This window comes from Oppia nitens, unplaced genomic scaffold (assembly GCF_028296485.1).
Source record: "Oppia nitens isolate AA-2021 unplaced genomic scaffold, nextdenovo-longstitch-racon4-pilon3 scaffold12_pilon_pilon_pilon, whole genome shotgun sequence".
Lineage (NCBI taxonomy): Eukaryota > Metazoa > Arthropoda > Arachnida > Sarcoptiformes > Oppiidae > Oppia > Oppia nitens.
This window is the reverse complement of record NW_026533191.1, coordinates 193,254-211,530: the sequence shown is the minus strand read 5'-3', so window position 1 is coordinate 211,530 and position 18,277 is coordinate 193,254. Positions and strand designations below refer to the sequence as shown.

Sequence of the window (18,277 nt, the reverse complement as noted above, 5' to 3'; positions counted from 1 at the left end):
GATTGATATATAGATTATATATGTGATAACAATAATAATAATGATTAAACTCAAAATTAACAATACTGTATAGACTATRTATTGTATAAATGTATAATGAATTGAAAATAATAGACTATGTATATATATATGTATATATATTTGCGATTATATAGATTGATATATATTGTATAAATGTATAATGAATTGAAAATAATTAACAAAAATCAAATGTTATATATATATGAATATATATATTTGCGATTATATAGATTGATATATATTGATATATAGATTATATATGTGATAACAATAATAATAATGATTAAACTCAAAATTAACAATACTGTATAGACTATGTATTGTATAAATGTATAATGAATTGAAAATMATTAGCAAAAATCAAATGTACGGTAATATGAATATTGATAATTAAATTAAACAAACAAACAAAAAAAAAACACACAAAAAATATGTAGTCAAACATCATTTACATACAGTAAACAACACACATAGAGAGAGAGAGAGAGAGAGAGAGAGAGAGAGAGAGAGAGAGAGAGAGGACAGGGATGTCCAGTCACTCACTCATCATCTGACAACTGGATAGTATCGATAATTTTTGTCTCGACTATAAAGTGGACGGCTTCCAGATGTTTACGTACGTAACAATAGTTGGCAAACTTGCGGTCACATTCAGGACATTGGACTAGTATTTTACAAACAAACAAACAAAACATTAACTAAAATAACTGTTTATTTATTTWAAAAAAAAAAAATCATTTCATACCTGAAGTATTGTCCGGCGATTTTGTGTTAACCATTTTGTCGGCATTTTTCCGATATTCATCGGTCAGCGACCATTGTTTTTCAACAACTTCGGCATTCAACTGATTGTTATTTTTCTGTATTTCATCTTTGCGTCGGGCAATTAGGTCCTGTATATCGCGGGCTAATTCATCCAGACATTGGCCACTATTTTTGTTGATCAATCGATGCAATACTCGTTGACTCTTTTTGTACATCAATTGGTGGCGTCGATAGAGATATTCAGTGGTCAGATGTTTGCGTTTCTGAATATCAATACAAACAAATCAATTACCGGTGAGATATTAATTATGATATCAATTAAKATATCAATTATGATATCAATTAWGATATCAATTATGATATAAATTAAGATATCAATTAAGATATCAATTAAGATATCAATTAAGATATCAATTAWGATATCAATTATGATATCAATTAWGATATCAATTAAGATATCAATTAAGATATCAATTAAGATATCAATTAATATATCAATTAAGATATCAATTAAGATATCAATTATGATATCAATTAAKATATCAATCATTTGGTTTTATATACAGTGATCTGATTACAAGACACTTACGTTRAGATTATTGCAGTTTTGAAAGTATCGGTTCTGTTTCTTGAGTGCCGTAACCGTACTCTGGTGTGTAGTCTTCATATTCATCAACTCTTTTTGATARCATTTTTTCATTGTCGACAACTTATTTTCTAATTCTTTGGCCAACTGTTTGGCTGTATTGGTCTGATTGATCCAAATCTGTTCGTTTTCGTAAAACTTCTTAACCTTATCCTTCAGTACTTTGTTTTCCTGACGAACCGCTTCCAGATTAGTCGGCGGCGGCGKCCATAAACTATCGCCAATTCCCGGAATCCCGGATCCACTGCGACAACTATTACGCAATTTTAGCTCCAAGTCTTTGCATTTTTGTCTTTCTTCGGCTAAYTGGCGCTCSAGTTGTTGTTTCAATTTTTTTTCGGCRACCATCGTCTTGATAGTCTGTATGGGACCGGCGGCGGCGGTCGACRGCGATGATCCAAATCCACTGTCATCACTGTCGTGACCACCTCTTTCTCGGCCGACATTGTTTTCAATCAGTTGTCTTTCATTCATTTGTTTCAACTTTTCCCGCAAATCTTTGTTAGTCATCTGCAGGGCTAACATATCTTCATTGGTTCGGATCCGGTCGGTGTGCAGCCTCTCTATATCGTCCTTTAGTTGACTCATTTGCCGAAAGTGGTCATTATCGGTAGTTTGGTTACGATGACCACCACTACTACTACCACGACGACGACGACGGCGACCATCATCGTCGTCGTCGTCATCATCATTGTATGACCGTTTGCCGCCGCGACCGCTATCATCGCGTGTTGTCCTCGTCATCGATCGCCGATGTGTTTGCGAACAGTCGGCGGTGCGGCCGCTGTCCGATCGGCGATCATCACTATAGCGACGGTAATCGCTGTTCGGTCCTCTGCTGCTGATGGCCTGCAGGTTGGTCTTCAAAATACGATACGATTGGTCAGTCATTATTTATTTTCGGTCAACACATATGTTTCCGATGGCGTGAAGATGATTGTCAATATTTTTTACCGATCAATCGGTGGCCAACAACCAAATAAATTTGTGGCCAGTTTTACAGTCAACTAGTAGTAGTTAGTTGTTGTAGTTGTTAGTGATGTTTGAATTGTTTGTATCAAAAAAAACTAAATAAATAAATAAAAATAATATTCAAAACATTACACGTGTTTTGCTATCAAAAAAAAATAAAACCCTTTTTATTATTATTATTATAATTAATATTAAAAGTTATTAATAATATTATTACTATTAATGTGTTTCTCTAATATTAAAACGTTTTATTGTATTATATATTTGACACTAACTTTTGGGAAATAGCTATAAGTATTAAGTATTGACGCAATAATACAGTGTATAGTCTATACTATAGTCTATAGTATTACTATATATTTAATAAATAAAAATCAATTCACAAACAACGTTAAGAAACAAATTGATAAATAAAATAAAAATATATATCAATATTTTTTGTTAAAACAATTATTAATTGTATTGTATATATAAATGACCATGGACGATTTAGTTTATTTTATTATATACTGTATATAATATTAAGTATAAACTATTTTTTTTTAATTATAAAAGTATTATAGTTTTATGTTTTGATATAATTTTATTAAAAACAAATTTATTGTAATATTAAGCTAATTTATTATCACAGTATTAAATTTACCATGCTAATATATTTGTAATTTAAATATACATAAATATTATTATTTTTAAGTAAACACATATATTATATTACATGTTATATAATATACTTATAATGATTTAAATTAATTTTTAATTTTTAAAATTTTTTGCAAAATTGATATATAATATTAAAACTAATTGCTGTATATTTTTATTCAAAATATTTTCTTAATTTTTTTATTTTATTTTTAAAAGCATAATTAATTAATTTATTATTACTATAATTTTTTTTTAATAATTATATATTAGCCAAATAAATACAGTAAAATGTGAAATATTTATTATTATTATCTATAAATAATAAATATTTCACATTTTACTGTATTTATGGCTAATATATAATTATAATTATTTAAAAAAATATAGTAATAATAAATTAATTAATTATGCTTTAAAAACAAAATTATTATCTATAAATAGTATACAATGTATTAGTAAATTATTATTGAATTAGTTGTTTGATTTAAAAATTATTTACTTTAATGTGAAATATTTCTAATTTTTTAAAAAATTTATATTTGAAATTAAAATATTGTAATACATAAATTATTTTTAATTTGATCAAGCTCACCATTTTTAATTAATTTAATAAGTTAGCAGTTAAGAAATATTTTAAAATTCAAAATAAAATAATTATTAATATTAAATACTTTTATATAAAAATTGTTGTCAAACAAAATCTGATACAATAAAAATAATAATAATTAGTTTTATTAATTTACTTTTTTTTAAAAAATTAATTAGTCATTATTTTTTAAATAAAAAAAATTGTCAATAATGACTAATTAATTTTTTCTAGATAAATAACAAATTATAATTATAATAACTTAATAATTATAGTAAATTATATTAACTCATATAAATAATTTTTAAGTATATATTTTAATTAAAATTATAATTAATAAATAAAATTGAATAACAATTTTTTTATTAATATAATTTATTTAGTTTAGCCAATAAATAACTAATATAATATTTATTTTAATTAAATAAAAAAATGGCAATTTTTTATGTAAATATTGTATTAATTGTTTTTTTTTATTTTTAAAAATTTTCATTCAATAGTTTACACATAAATCATTTTTTTTTGTTATCTAAAAATTCAATACAATATATTTAATTATTATAATATTTACTAATTTGTTTATTATTTAAAAATATTTATAATAGTTATAATATAATGTATGTTATATTCAATAATACACTGTATTTTGTGTGTGTGTGTGTTTAATATTAAACAGTTTTTTGACCTTGATAACTTAACTTAAAATTAATAATAACATAGACATATAAAAGTATATATATATATATATATTTAATTTTTTGATAAGGTTATCATCAAAATTAACATTTTTATATTCAATATTATTTACAATCTGATAAATTATTGATACTATTAGTTATAATTTATATATATTTTTTTGTAAATGTAAAATATTTTTTTAAATAACAATTTATTTTATTTAACAAATTATTATTAATATTTTTTTTAAATTATGTCGTCTAATGTGTTACACATTTAGTATTTAATTAATTTATTTATTTTTGTAATAAATATATTAATAATAGTTTTTTTTATCCCAATTTATATATACTTATATTATGTCTCATAAAAATAATTTATACAACAATTGTTTGAATAGTGAGCACCTGTTGTTAGCTGATGACAGGTCGGGCAACAATCAGCCCAGTCCTCGACAACAGCTCAATGATGTACTGACCCATCGTTACAAATATGAGGTCTCATTGATACACATAATAGTTATCATTAGTCGGGAGGACAGTCATCTACAACAACAACAACAACGTATACCACTGACCATACATCAGACACTGACCGTTGAACAGTTGTTGTCAATGATACGCAAGTTTATCGGTATCGACAGGTCACTAGTGGCCACCGATTGGATAGCCATCGGCAGCGGTAGCGGCAGCGGTGTCGACGGCGGCACTAACCGGCTTAACCTAACCGACCGTCTCATCGATAGCAATGTCATAGACGGTACTAAACTTTATTATAAATATCAACTGAAATGTTAATAATTTTTTGATTAATTAATTAATTTATTTATTTGTTTTTTAAAATTAAATTTCTATTATCTAATTAAATAATGTGATTATAATTTTTATTTACATTATTATTATTATTAAGACACTTATTGTATAAATAATTTTTAAAAAAAATTATTATTATTATTGCAATATTTGTTTTGTTTGAAAACTTTTTTTTGTTTTAATATTAATTACTATTAATATATAATTAAATACTATATTAAATAATTAATAAGAATTAATTCAATTATTTTTTTTTTAAAATTGATAATTATTTTTTTGAAAACCCAGACATAAATACATAAATAATTTTTTTAAATCAATAATATTTATACAAAAAAATAAATAAATCAATCAATTAAATGTTGGCATAAATATTTGGCACACATTTCCTCTTTTGGTTATCAATCGATGGTAACTGTTGTTGTCTTTTCTGAAGATTGGACTCGTATTTCATGGTATTCTTGAAGACCATATGTATGATTGTCAACAATATTATGCCGATTGTCATCAGAAACAGTACGTAAACCCAATACCATAGGGAAGTCAGTTCCCACTTATTGTTGTCGGTGTTGTTGGTGTTGTCCATTGATTTTGTCCGAAAATGACGGCCAATACTGCCGTGACTGGACACCCGCCGATACTGATCATCGTCATCACTGGCCACCACTCGCGTAACAAACACACGTCTCATATAACCGACTATAACCTGATTGTCTAATTCAGGACATTTCGGACGTAAATCTACTGACAATTGTCTGAAACATTTATCCGTCAACCGTCCCATCAGTTGGCTGACCTCTACATAGCACTGGTAGGCCATCAAATGGGCCAACCATTTCATGGCTAGCTCATTGTTGGCGTATCGACAACAACACTGGTCAGTACCGCAGTCGTACAGATCCATGAGTTGTCTCATCAAAATCTGATGTATACGACTATCGGTGCAATTGTTACCATCAATCACTTGTAGGTGTATCTCATTAACCACTTGTTGTTGTTGGTGTTGTTGGTGTTGGTGTCCGGGATGACCACCAATACTTGACTGGCTATATGTTAGCAAAAATAATATTATAATTTTTAGCTTTAATTTTAACATTTTTTTATATATATAAGTAATTCAATAATTTACTAATAAATTATTTATTAAAAAAAATAATTGTTTAGTGAATACATTAGGCATCAAAAATAATATTAAATTATTAAAAATTTCAATGATTTATGATTTATATTATGTATACTAATAATAATTATTATTATTATTAATACTATTATATATAAAAATTTATATATAATATACCATCACTTCCCGGATCTAGTTTTATATTATATTGAATATATTTTTTTAAATAGTATATATATATATATAAAGTTTGATTAACTTCCTATAATAATTACAAATATAAATATATCAATTTATTTAGTTTTTTAAATTTTATATTTAGCAAAATTAAAATTTTTTTTAGTTAAATTTGGAATAATTAGTATTAATTATTTATTATAGTATTATAGATATTATAAATATTTTTTTTATTTTAAATATTTCTATTATATATCAACAATATTTTTTTTTACTCATAGAATAATTATAATATAATTAAATAATTTTTTTTATGAAAAAAAAATATTTTTATTCATTTGCATATTTGTGTATATTTAACAAAAACAAAAAAAATTGATTCGTTAACTATTTTAAAGCAAATTATAAAAACAAATTTTTTATTATAATTATTGTTTTAAGTTTATAAATTAAAAGTTAATATTTTTTAAAAACATTGACAAATATGCATACTATATATTTTCCATTAATAATTATAAAAATAAAGTCAAAATAACATTATTTTATTATACATTATTAATAATACTATGATATCCAGTACATTATTATTATTACTAATATTATTATTATCAATGTTTGATTTTATTTATAAGCCATATCTCTAGTAACTAAGCGTTTATTATTAATTTTTATTTTTAGTTTTATACACATTATATGATATTTATTACTGTATATTATTGAACATCAAACAAAAGTTTAGTACCAAACAAAATACTTTAATAATAATATCATATCATATCATATATCATATATCATATATATGAATATATATATTTTTGTTATCATTATTTTTTAGAAAGTTTTAATACAATTTTATTTTATTTAGTATATTATTATTATTGAATATAAAAACTATTTTTAATGAAACAAAGACAATACATTAATAAAACGTATTTTAATTATTATTAATATTATTATTAAGTCAACGATTTTTTTTCATTTAAATATTTCAAATAACAATAATAATTACAATAATTTTAGTAATAATTTATTTTTTTAAATAATAATAATATTAATTCAATCAATTATTTTGTTCAACAACAACAAAAAAATGTTACCAAAAATTTTGTTTGCCTTAAATTTAAATGTTATACTAATAGTAGTATCTTTGATGGCCATCACTAATGGTCAGGTACTTATCGAACAGGTAACTGATCCTATGCTAAAAGTATACAATCCACCTGTACTACCACCCGAACCGGTAGCTAATAGTGACAAACCTGTAACTATTGAACCACCGGAAACCAATACTACTACCAGTGCTACTATCAGTACGCCTACTACTACTACTACTACAACTACACCATCACCAACAATAACAACCCCCACCACCACCACCACAGATCAGCCAACAAGTAGTCCAACACCACCGATAGTATCGACAGTGTTGCCAACTGGCTGTCCAACGGCCGATCCCCGACCACATGACCGACATTTTGATGCGGCATCGTTTTTCGGCGGTATCATACTGACCCTGGGTCTAATTATTATGGGACTGGTTGTTATCAGGTACCGGACCAAACAAAACAGACTGAACCGTTACAATGAGTTTTAAATATTAAATATTAGTATAATATAATAATAAGTTTGATGTGATATTAAAAAAAATTGTAATTAAATGATTATATATATTGAATGAAAATAAAATTTGGTGTATTTTTTATGTTAATTATATCACAACAAAAATGATTATTATTTCAATAAATTGTTTGTTTTTTTTAAATACATATTTTTTTTGTATATAAAAATACTATTTGTTATACTATTAGATAATTTTTGTTTATAAATAACTACTACTACTTGTTTGCTGAAAAAAAATTTTACATTTTATATTACATTTATTATACCAAAAAACTAATATTTTTTTTTTAATTATTATGTAGTATAATAAGTAGTTATGGTAATTATACTTTTAACTAAATTTATAATTTTTACTAATTTGCAATACTATCTAAAACAAAATTATAAAATTTATTTAAGTTTATTAATGATAATATTATTTAATAAAAAAAATTTTTTACTAATAATAATAATGATGACTAATACTATGGAAATAATTGCGATATAAAAATTTAATTCAAATATTTCTATAAAACATTTTATTGTAATTATTATTATTTATTAGATTATTAGTATTTTTCTTATCTATTTTATTATTCAAATAGTTTTTAATTATTTTTTGAAATTTTTGAAATACAGTATTTCAGATTTTATGCTAAAATGTTAATAAATTTATAAATTAAATTTTTAAAAAAAATTATAATATTGGTAATAATATTCTTAAAGTTTATTAATTAATTATTTATTTTGTTAATACAAAAAAAAATTAACTAATCAACTAATTAATTATATTTTTAAAATATATATATCTATATATATTTTAATTACCAGTTAACAAACAAAAAAAACATTGAAAATATTTCAATTATCGGTAAATTATTTAATAATATTTATTTTCTAAATATATTTTTTTGTCTAAATAAAAAAACAATAATTTATTAAAATACAAAATATATATATATATATATAATAATATATATTTAAAAAAAATAATAATTCAAATATAAATAATAATACTTTAAAAGTTTAATAAATCTAACAGCAAATAAAACTTTGGTATACATTGGTATACCATATAAAAAATAAAAATTACAAAAAATTTAGTTAATATTACGGTACAAATCAACAACAAACAAACAAAAAAATAAAAATAAATAAAATTTTTGATATAATTTAAAACAAATAACTAAACGTATAATAAAACAAACAAAAAAAACTACTAATAATAAAATGATATTAAAATTAATATTTTGTTTTTAAAGACATATTAAGCTATCCTTTTCCTCCAATCGTTTCAAATTAATGGTATTTTTTGAGCCAAAATATTCGTACGGATCTAAACCAAGAAGTACGGTGTCGTCGAGTATTGTTTTGCAAGCCTTAACATACGTTTCCTTTGTATTGATACGCAAGCCATCGATGAATGTTATCAGTAGACCCTTGTCCACTGTGTTTGGACTATTTTTTCATTCATGGCATCAGATAATTGATTATATAGGGTGGACAACAAGTGGATGGTAGGGCAGTGATGGTGGCAGTGATGGTGGCAATGATGGTAGCGGTGATGGTGGGGGCAGTGATGGTAGCGGTGATGGTGGGGCAGTGATGGTGGAACAGTGATGGTGGCAATGATGGTATCGGTGATGGTGGGGCAGTAATGGTGGGGCAATGATGGTGGGGCAGTGATGGTGGGTCAGTGATGGTGGGTCAGTGATGGTGGGTCAGTGATGGCGGCAGTGATGGTAGCGGTGGTGATGGTTGTTGTTGTTGTTGTATTAGTTTATTATGCAACCAGTGATGGGATAAAATAAATTAAACACAATTACTTATAGATATAGTACAGTAGTATTAGATAATTATATATATATATATATTTATAAAATACATACTCTTGAGTTGAGTGCAATACAAGAGCACCGGGATAGTGTGGGAGTTTGTCGGCAGCAATACCCAAATCAATATAGTATTGACGATAATCCGGATTTGGATCATAGAAAATGGTGGAAAGGCCAAAGTTTTCGTTTAAATTGTTAATATCCATCAAAGGTAGCTTAACTGTGTGTATGTGTATGTATGTGTGTGTGTATGTGTGTGTATGTGTGTGTGTGTGTGTGTATGTGTGTATGTGTGTGTGTGTGTGTATGTGTGTGTGTATGTGTGTGTATGTGTGTGTATGTATGTGTGTGTGTATGTGTGTGTATGTGTGTGTGTATGTGTGTGTATGTGTGTGTATGTGTGTGTATGTGTGTGTATGTGTGTGTATGTGTGTGTATGTGTGTGTATGTGTGTGTATGTGTGTGTATGTGTGTGTATGTGTGTGTATGTGTGTGTATGTGTGTGTATGTGTGTGTATGTGTGTGTATGTGTGTGTATGTGTGTGTATGTGTGTATGTGTGTATGTGTGTATGTGTGTATGTGTGTATGTGTGTATGTGTGTATGTGTGTATGTGTGTATGTGTGTATGTGTGTATGTATTATGTGTGTGTGTGTGTATGTATGTATGTTTGATAAAAATTAAAAAAAATGTTAGTTAAACTATAATTTTAAAAAAATTAAATAAATTATTATTATTAGGTGCCGGAAGGGGGGGAGTTTTGGCATAATTTTATTTGTGTTGAACTGATCCCCTTCCGCATCCCTCCCGTTTTGTTGTTATATACAGTATTGTATTGTGTGATATATATATATATGCCAACTCCCGCCCCCCTCCCACTTATGCCGGTACGTACGGCACCCAACACTTTGATGATATCTGACTATACCTTCGAGATCGTAGAGCCGAAGAGCAAAGTTAACATTGATATAGTTGTTGTATATACTGACGGCAATCAGTTTGCCGTCGCCGTTGATGACCGCCGAAAAACGTGACATATTGAATACGGGTGCCGTGTGTTGCATAACATTGGGAAACGTTGTGGTCAGTTGGGTAGGCATTCGTGGAACTTCCGTAGATTTCAAGTCGTTATTAATGATAACACCTTCGTGTAGGCTGTTGGCCAACGACGGACAGACCGACTGTACGGTAAAACATCGGTCGCCAATTGAATAGGAATCGGTAGCCACATCTTTAACGACCATCCGTAAGTTTTGGACATTTGATTTCAATTTGATTGTCGCTATATTGCAATCGGAATTACTGTCGACTACTTGACCCGGATGACAGGTACCGTCGGCAAACTGGACACATACGTCCATTCCACGATGAAACCACATGTTCGAAGTGATAATATAGCCGAGCGGATCCCATACGATGCCGATGTCGTACGATTCGTGGCCTTGCGGTGCGCCCGCGGCCGCCGCCGCTCCCGCCGCCAGAAAGGCCTCGGGTCTGATAATTACAAACGAATCGAACCATTCCTTGTCGAACGGTTCGACAGCGAAAGCCGATCGCAGCGGTAATAGCGGCGGCGATGATGATAATGGACAGTATCGACGGAAATGACTGATCATTGGTTGAAACAATGAATGTCCTCCGCCGGGTGTTGTTGTTGTTGTTGAGCGGCGATAGTCAAGAAGCCAGTGTTGGCCAGCGATTGCCGACAAAATTAGCGGAACTCTTGATGATATAATAGAGGATCAGTTAGTCGTTGTTTGATTGATTGAAATCTTTAGGTTATCTAAAAAAAACATACCTTTTCTTTGACAATAGACTACCAATTAATTTCATGTGTGACGCCATCCGATATCGATATCACTGTCTGACTGCTGATGACGGCTAGTATTTTTGTCGGATATTAACCACAAAAATGAATGAATGAATTACTTAAAGAGTGTGAAAAAGTTGAGATCAAAATCAAAATCAATCAAAAAATACCACAAATTTTTCTAATTATTTGAAAAACTAATGAATTATTCAAAAAAAAATTATTCTGTATTTTTCAAATTATTCTGTATATTACTAATGATAAACACGCGCTAAATAATTGCTAATTGAAAAAAATTAATAAAAAATTTGCACGTGCAGTACCKTATATATATATTATTAGGCACGTAATTATTAATTAATTAATTAAATTRWTTTTTATAAMATTATGTAATATTTTTTTTAAGTGTAGTATTCAATAAAATACTTAAACTATTGATATTATATTTCATTCAATTTCATCCAAAGTTTACAGTCTCTGTAATACACAAAATAAAAATATWTTTTATTTAACTTTATTTTAACTATCATTTTACTTATATTTATATATATATAATAAACAATTYWKTAAAAATAATTAAATATTTTTTAAACAACAAAAATTTAGTTTCAAAAAATTATTAATTATTAATTATTAGTTAATTAAATATATTGATTAAAAATATATTGATATTTATATAWCCTAATTAAATTGTTTAGCAATTTTAGTGTCTATTTTTAAATATATATATAATATATTAGATAGTTTTAATAATGTTATTATTATAAATATTAATGTATTATATTTACAGATTCTCTCTCTCTCTCTATATATAATAYTTACAAATTWAAATCAATAATAATAATTATAATAATAAACAAATCAATAGTATCGCTATAGCAGAGGTTTTAACATAAAAATATTATGATTTTTTWAACATAAAAAATATTGTATTGTATATTAAATTGTATATTAGTATTATAAATAATAATAATAATTAAAATGAATATTAATTAATATATAAARTTGATTTTTWAAAAAWTTTACTATTTATTATCTAATAAATTAATTAGTATATCTGTTTCATTTTATTTTTTTAAAAAAATTTATATAATTTACTTAAAATTATAAATTTGAAAATAAAAAAAACCTAAACACTAACTAACTAAACAATTATTGTCATCACTAAGATTGCTAATCATCTGTAACCAGGTATTTATATATATGTTTTTTAAATAATATATTTATTATATATATATATACAGTATATATATATATATATRTATATAWAAATTATAAATGTTATCAACAAAAAAAACAAAATGTGATTAAACATTATTTAAACATTATATATATAATACTGTTTAGTGTTTAATGAATATTACGTTTATATAATATATATAAWATAATATCATATCATATGAATCATTGCAATTGCCATTGTTTTTAATTGACTACTATTTTTTATGAATAATAATAATAATATCATAATAATAATAATAATTAAAATTCATTTTATTATATATTAATATATAATAATTTTAATTACTATTAATACTAATATTAATTTTTTTGTTGAAAATATTAATAACAAACAAACAAACAAACAAAAAAATCAATTGCTATTAATCAAATTATAATTAGTGTATATAAATTTTAAATATTATTATTTTTATTATTAAATAAATTGATTTTTATTAATTGATATCAATTGATGAAATAAACAAATTTTTTTTTAATTTTATAATATTTAAAACCCAGTGGAAAAAAAACTATGTCTGAAAATTGCAAACTTTTCATTTCATTGTTTATTACATTATTATTACAATGTATTCAAACGGATGATATAACAACAACTAACGGGACAACATTGGCCCCGACCTGTGAACCCCTGCCACCACATGAACGGCATTTCGATGCGGCCTCGTTTTTCGGCGGTATCCTACTGGCCATCGGTATCGGTTGTATCATCTATTTTACGGTCAAATATTATCGGCGCCGCACACAGAGAGACAGTCTMTATAATACTTATTAATTAAATTAAATTAATTAATTGTTATTTTTATAAATTAAAAAATAAAATCTATTAAATCTTAATAGTAACTTAATTAATTAATAACAATATTGTATTGTATATGTAATATATGTTTATATAGTTACTGTAAACAACAAAAATTTTTAATCAATAAAATTTAATTTTTCTAATTAAAAAATAATAACGATTTTGTAGACTAACCCACAAAAACATAATTATCCAAAAAAAATATACAGTATTACAGTATTGTATTAATATTTCAATTTTTTAATTGACAATAAATTTATGTGTGTGTGTGTGTRTGTRTGTATGTATGTATGTATGTATGTATGTATGTATGTATGTATGTATGTATGTATGTATGTATGTGTGTGTGTGTATGTATGTATGTATGTATGTATGTATGTATGTATGTATGTATGTATGTATGTATGTATGTATGTATGTATGTATGTATGTATGTATGTATGTATGTATGTATGTATGTATGTATGTATGTATGTATGTATGTATGTATGTATGTATGTATGTGTGTGTGTGTTTTAAATCAACTAATTATTAATTTCCATATAATTATGTTTTATGTAATAAGTGATAAAAAAAATCAAGTATTTAAATACCAACAAAAAAAATTTTAATGATAAGTCAAACAAAAATATATATATATATATATATATATATATATATATATATATATATATAAATTTCGACAATAAAATAACTATAAATATAACGATTATATAAATATTGATAATAAAACTCATAAAACTATTTCAGTATTTTATATTAGATACTCAATAAATATATGGTTTATAAAATATATATATATATATATATTAATATACTTTAAAACAAAATTATAAGAGGAAAACTTGAATTTGCATAAAACTATTGTATTGGGGGGTAATAATAATAATAATAATAATAACTACAGTATTATTTATAATTAAAATAAATCATAATAATTGAAATATTAATCTTTAATTAATCAGCAAAAAATATATACTGTATATAATTATTTATATATATTTTTTTATTAAATTTAATAAAAACATTGTCTCTTAATAATGTTTGTCTCATTACAGTAAACAAATCAATACAATACACACACACACACACACACACACACACACAGAAAAACTGCTACCAAAACCATTGGACACTCATTTTTAAAACAAATATTTAAAAAAAATAAAATAAAAACCCAGTTGTCTATCACCTAATTAGATAACAAACCATTAATTTAATTTAATTAATTAATTAAGTTTAGTGTCTCAACGATAGACTAGTTATTTATTTTTAATTRAMTGTAATTAAAAAAAAAATCTTAATTATCGTCTAATTTGTCGATAAATTAACAAAATAGTCGCTATCTATGCGCCGAAAGTGTTCAACAAGTGTCGGATATTCTTGTATAATATCCGCAGCCGATAGTCGGCCAGCGGGGTAATCATTATTGCCGATATATGACCGTAAACCAGGGCATCCAATTCGGTCTTTTTGTCGCCGAAAAAGTATAGCTGATGGCCGAGACGTTCGGCTAATGCCTGACAGCATGAGTCCACTTCGTCGTAGACGTCGTCCAGTTTCTTGTCCGACCAGTTAATCGATTCGAGTTTCTGTTTTTTTTGTTGGATATTTCAAAGATATATTATTTCAATCGACAACAACAACAACAACAATAAAATCAGATGTAAAAAGTCATCAACAAATCASATGAACCGAATCGGGAGAGAGAGATGAAAGAGATGAGAGAGAGAGAGAGAGAGAGATGAAAGAGAGAGACAGAGASAGACAGAGASAGAGAGAGAGAGAGAGAGAGAGAGAGAGAGAGAGAGAGAGAGAGAGAGAGAGAGAGAGAGAGAGAGAGAGAGAGAGAGAGAGACAGAGAGAGACAATGAGAGAGACAGAGAGAGACAGAGAGACAGTAAGAGAGACAGAGAGAGAGAGAGAGAGAGAGAGAGAGAGAGAGAGAGAGACAGAGAGAGAGAGAGAGAGAGACAGAGAGAGAGAGAGAGAGACAGTAAGAGAGACAGTAAGAGAGACACAGAGACAGTAAGAGAGAGAGAGACAGAGAGAGACAGTAAGAGAGACAGTAAGAGACAGAGAGAGAGAGAGAGAGAGAGACGACTGACTGACTTACCGTCAACACTGACCGSCGTTTTTTCCAACAAAGTATTTTGTTTAACGGAAACGGTGTGGCAAACGAATAGCGCGGATAAGTCACTGCACCGTACGTCCACTCATGCGACCACATCAAGTATAGTTCGGCCGAATACAGGACGTTCATGACCAGCGACATATAGGCCCGCATATCGGCCCTCTGCGACATATCCAGATGACTGCTCAACGTATGGCCTTTGGTATTGCAAAACGCCACAATCGGATCGAGTTCGGCGATGACAAACTGGCCACACTTGATAAACGGTAGTCCGCCCGACGGTGACATTTGTTCGGCATTTGCCCGCTGGTCGATCGTAAACGGCAATCCACACATACGCAAAAATGCCTGACACGCCCGTACGGTGGCCACTTCGGGCAACAGGATTTGTTCGGCGTCAAACGGCTGAAACAGTCGGACGTCCTCTGGCCACGGTTCGGCGCCGCCCAACTCGACGGCAATCGATTCGGTAAGCAATACGTTTGGCATCGGTGATCGGCGGTGATCGGCGGCGGCGGCGATAATAACTCTGATGATCGGCGGCGGCGGCGATAATAACTCTGACCAGCGGTTAGTTGATGTGTTTGTCTGTCTGTTTGGGATGTGATGTCCGYTTCGGTTCGKTTTTATATATTACCCGAAGTTTTTAGTTTCAATAATAACAATGTGTTTGCAATTTGATGTTTGATTTGATTTTTTTTTTGGGTTCATATAAACAGCTGATTAGATATATTAGACTAACTATTAGGGTATTTAAAAAAGGCAGCCATAAACAATAGATGCCATGGATTTTTTTTCAACYAAATTCAATGCCATGGGCATCTATTTTTTTAAACAAATGGTGACACCTGTTATTATTATTATTTTGATAATTTTATATTAATAAAATTATAAAATTAAAATTATATTTACAACAATTTTATTTATAAAACATTTTGTTTTATCRATATATATGTATATATTTGTTTGTATTTTTTGTTTTGTATACCTTTAATTAATAGGCAATATCATTGAAAATTAGTATATTAATCATATATTATTATTTAAAGTATATATTATTTATTATTATTAATTAAATATATATATATATATATATATATATAATTAGCATGCTAAAAATACTAAATTATATTATTATTATTATTTTATAAATACAGTTGTGCTTTTTTAATAATGTTTCAAATGGCAAACAAATAAAATAAATGCCCAAAAATGTCATGCATTTATTGCATATCTATTTTGGGCCATTGCCAGAGGCAGGGCATTTATTTACCGCTTAAAAACCCTGGATATGACTGACTATACTATTAATATTGGGTTTGTATTTGACTGACAATCAAAAACGTGTTGTACTGTATGTATGCTATTGACTGACTATTATTGAAATACCTGTACATTAATATATTTAACTGTAAATATGTGCTGAAAAATTAATATGAAAATTGAGTTTTTAGTTAAATTTAAAAATCAAATAAATTTAGATTTTTTTAAAAAAAACAAATTTAAATACAATATTTTTTTAGTCAAGGTCATAAATAAATAAATTTATTAAATAATTATAACATTTATGGCTAAAATTATTATAGACAGTAGTATATTATTTTTAAKTAATTAATTAATTAATTAATACACGTTAATATTKATTTTWAAATGTTAAAACTGGTTAAATTTATTTTTAAAATAATAATAATCACAATAGTAATAAATATTTATTTAAAAAATAAAATAAAATTATTTTCAATACAAATCGATATACAGTAAGTAACAAATATTTATTTTTTTTAATATGTTAACTATTTTTTTTATAAAAAAAATAAATAAAATTATCCATAAATTAAAAAATGTTTTTAATCAATAGGCTAGCACTAGTGTTAACAATAAAAAATAATTTAAAAAAAATAAACCACTGTACCTGCCAGGTTTCGAACCTGGGACCTTCTGTGTGTTAGACAGATGTGATAACCACTACACCACAGGTACTTATGTGATTACCATGGTCCATTAAATTTGATTAGCTAGATTSAAAAATTAWATATTTATTTTTTTGGGGGGTGGGGGTGGTGTAGACGGGGATGGGTAATCGACTATTATTGATTAAACATAGATTTACAGTAAATATTWCAATCAATCAATYAGTTTATGTTTACAATTCAAGTTTACATTTAAAAATATTGATTAAATAGATAATTAAAAGTTTGATAAACAAAATATTATACTACCTGTACTATATATATATTTATTTATAATTAAAAAAAAGTATAAATTTTTAAATACTAAAAATTTTTACAAATTTGACCATGGCACTAACCTAAAAGTAAACAATATTATTTTGTTAAATAATAATAATTTTTATAAATAATAAATTCTACAAGTAACTAATTTTTTTAAAAAATTATAATTATTTTGTAATTATTTTCTCTAATGCTATATTTTTTACTAA

General features: G+C 26.5%; 5 protein-coding genes and 1 non-coding gene across 6 annotated transcripts; 1 reads left to right on the top strand and 5 right to left on the bottom strand.

Annotated features, from left to right (window-relative positions):
- Positions 1-513: 513 nt before the first annotated feature.
- Positions 514-2,516, bottom strand: LOC128955294 (uncharacterized). The gene is made up of 3 exons (XM_054300957.1): positions 1,376-2,516; positions 767-1,049; positions 514-685 (listed from the first exon to the last, which is right to left on the bottom strand). Exons 1-3 carry the CDS (start codon positions 2,321-2,323, stop codon positions 561-563), a joined length of 1,356 nt encoding a protein of 451 aa, XP_054156932.1. The 5' UTR covers positions 2,324-2,516; the 3' UTR covers positions 514-560.
- A 2,893-nt stretch (positions 2,517-5,409) lies between these two features.
- On the bottom strand, positions 5,410-6,447 carry LOC128955406 (uncharacterized). Its single transcript, XM_054301077.1, has 2 exons — positions 6,420-6,447; positions 5,410-6,168 (listed from the first exon to the last, which is right to left on the bottom strand). The coding sequence occupies exon 2, from the start codon at positions 6,036-6,038 to the stop codon at positions 5,478-5,480; it is 561 nt and encodes a 186-aa protein (XP_054157052.1). The 5' UTR covers positions 6,039-6,168; positions 6,420-6,447; the 3' UTR covers positions 5,410-5,477.
- A 1,025-nt stretch (positions 6,448-7,472) lies between these two features.
- LOC128955417 (platelet glycoprotein Ib alpha chain-like) lies at positions 7,473-8,047 on the top strand. The gene has a single exon (XM_054301089.1). The coding sequence runs from the start codon at positions 7,510-7,512 to the stop codon at positions 8,011-8,013; it is 504 nt and encodes a 167-aa protein (XP_054157064.1). The 5' UTR covers positions 7,473-7,509; the 3' UTR covers positions 8,014-8,047.
- Positions 8,048-9,133: 1,086 nt separating this feature from the next.
- Positions 9,134-11,886, bottom strand: LOC128955304 (uncharacterized). The gene is made up of 4 exons (XM_054300968.1): positions 11,651-11,886; positions 10,781-11,574; positions 9,908-10,073; positions 9,134-9,476 (listed from the first exon to the last, which is right to left on the bottom strand). Exons 1-4 carry the CDS (start codon positions 11,695-11,697, stop codon positions 9,275-9,277), a joined length of 1,209 nt encoding a protein of 402 aa, XP_054156943.1. The 5' UTR covers positions 11,698-11,886; the 3' UTR covers positions 9,134-9,274.
- Positions 11,887-15,019: 3,133 nt separating this feature from the next.
- Positions 15,020-16,586, bottom strand: LOC128955364 (metaxin-2-like). The gene is made up of 2 exons (XM_054301032.1): positions 15,820-16,586; positions 15,020-15,295 (listed from the first exon to the last, which is right to left on the bottom strand). The coding sequence occupies exons 1-2, from the start codon at positions 16,324-16,326 to the stop codon at positions 15,050-15,052; spliced, it is 753 nt and encodes a 250-aa protein (XP_054157007.1). The 5' UTR covers positions 16,327-16,586; the 3' UTR covers positions 15,020-15,049.
- Positions 16,587-17,744: 1,158 nt separating this feature from the next.
- On the bottom strand, positions 17,745-17,817 carry Trnav-aac (transfer RNA valine (anticodon AAC)). Its single transcript has one exon. It is a non-coding gene; the product is annotated as a tRNA-Val (tRNA).
- Between the last annotated feature and the right edge of the window lie 460 nt (positions 17,818-18,277).

Coding starts and splice junctions, on each gene's coding strand:
- LOC128955406 (XM_054301077.1), bottom strand. CDS start 6,038: ATGAGACAACTCATGGATCTGTACGACTGCGGTACTGACCAGTGTTGT.
- LOC128955417 (XM_054301089.1), top strand. CDS start 7,510: ATGTTACCAAAAATTTTGTTTGCCTTAAATTTAAATGTTATACTAATA.
- LOC128955304 (XM_054300968.1), bottom strand. CDS start 11,697: ATGGCGTCACACATGAAATTAATTGGTAGTCTATTGTCAAAGAAAAG. Junction 10,074..10,780: donor TCGGCTCTACGATCTCGAAG/GTATAGTCAGAT, acceptor ACATACACACAG/TTAAGCTACCTTTGATGGAT. Junction 9,477..9,907: donor GTATTGCACTCAACTCAAGA/GTATGTATTTTA, acceptor ATGAAAAAATAG/TCCAAACACAGTGGACAAGG.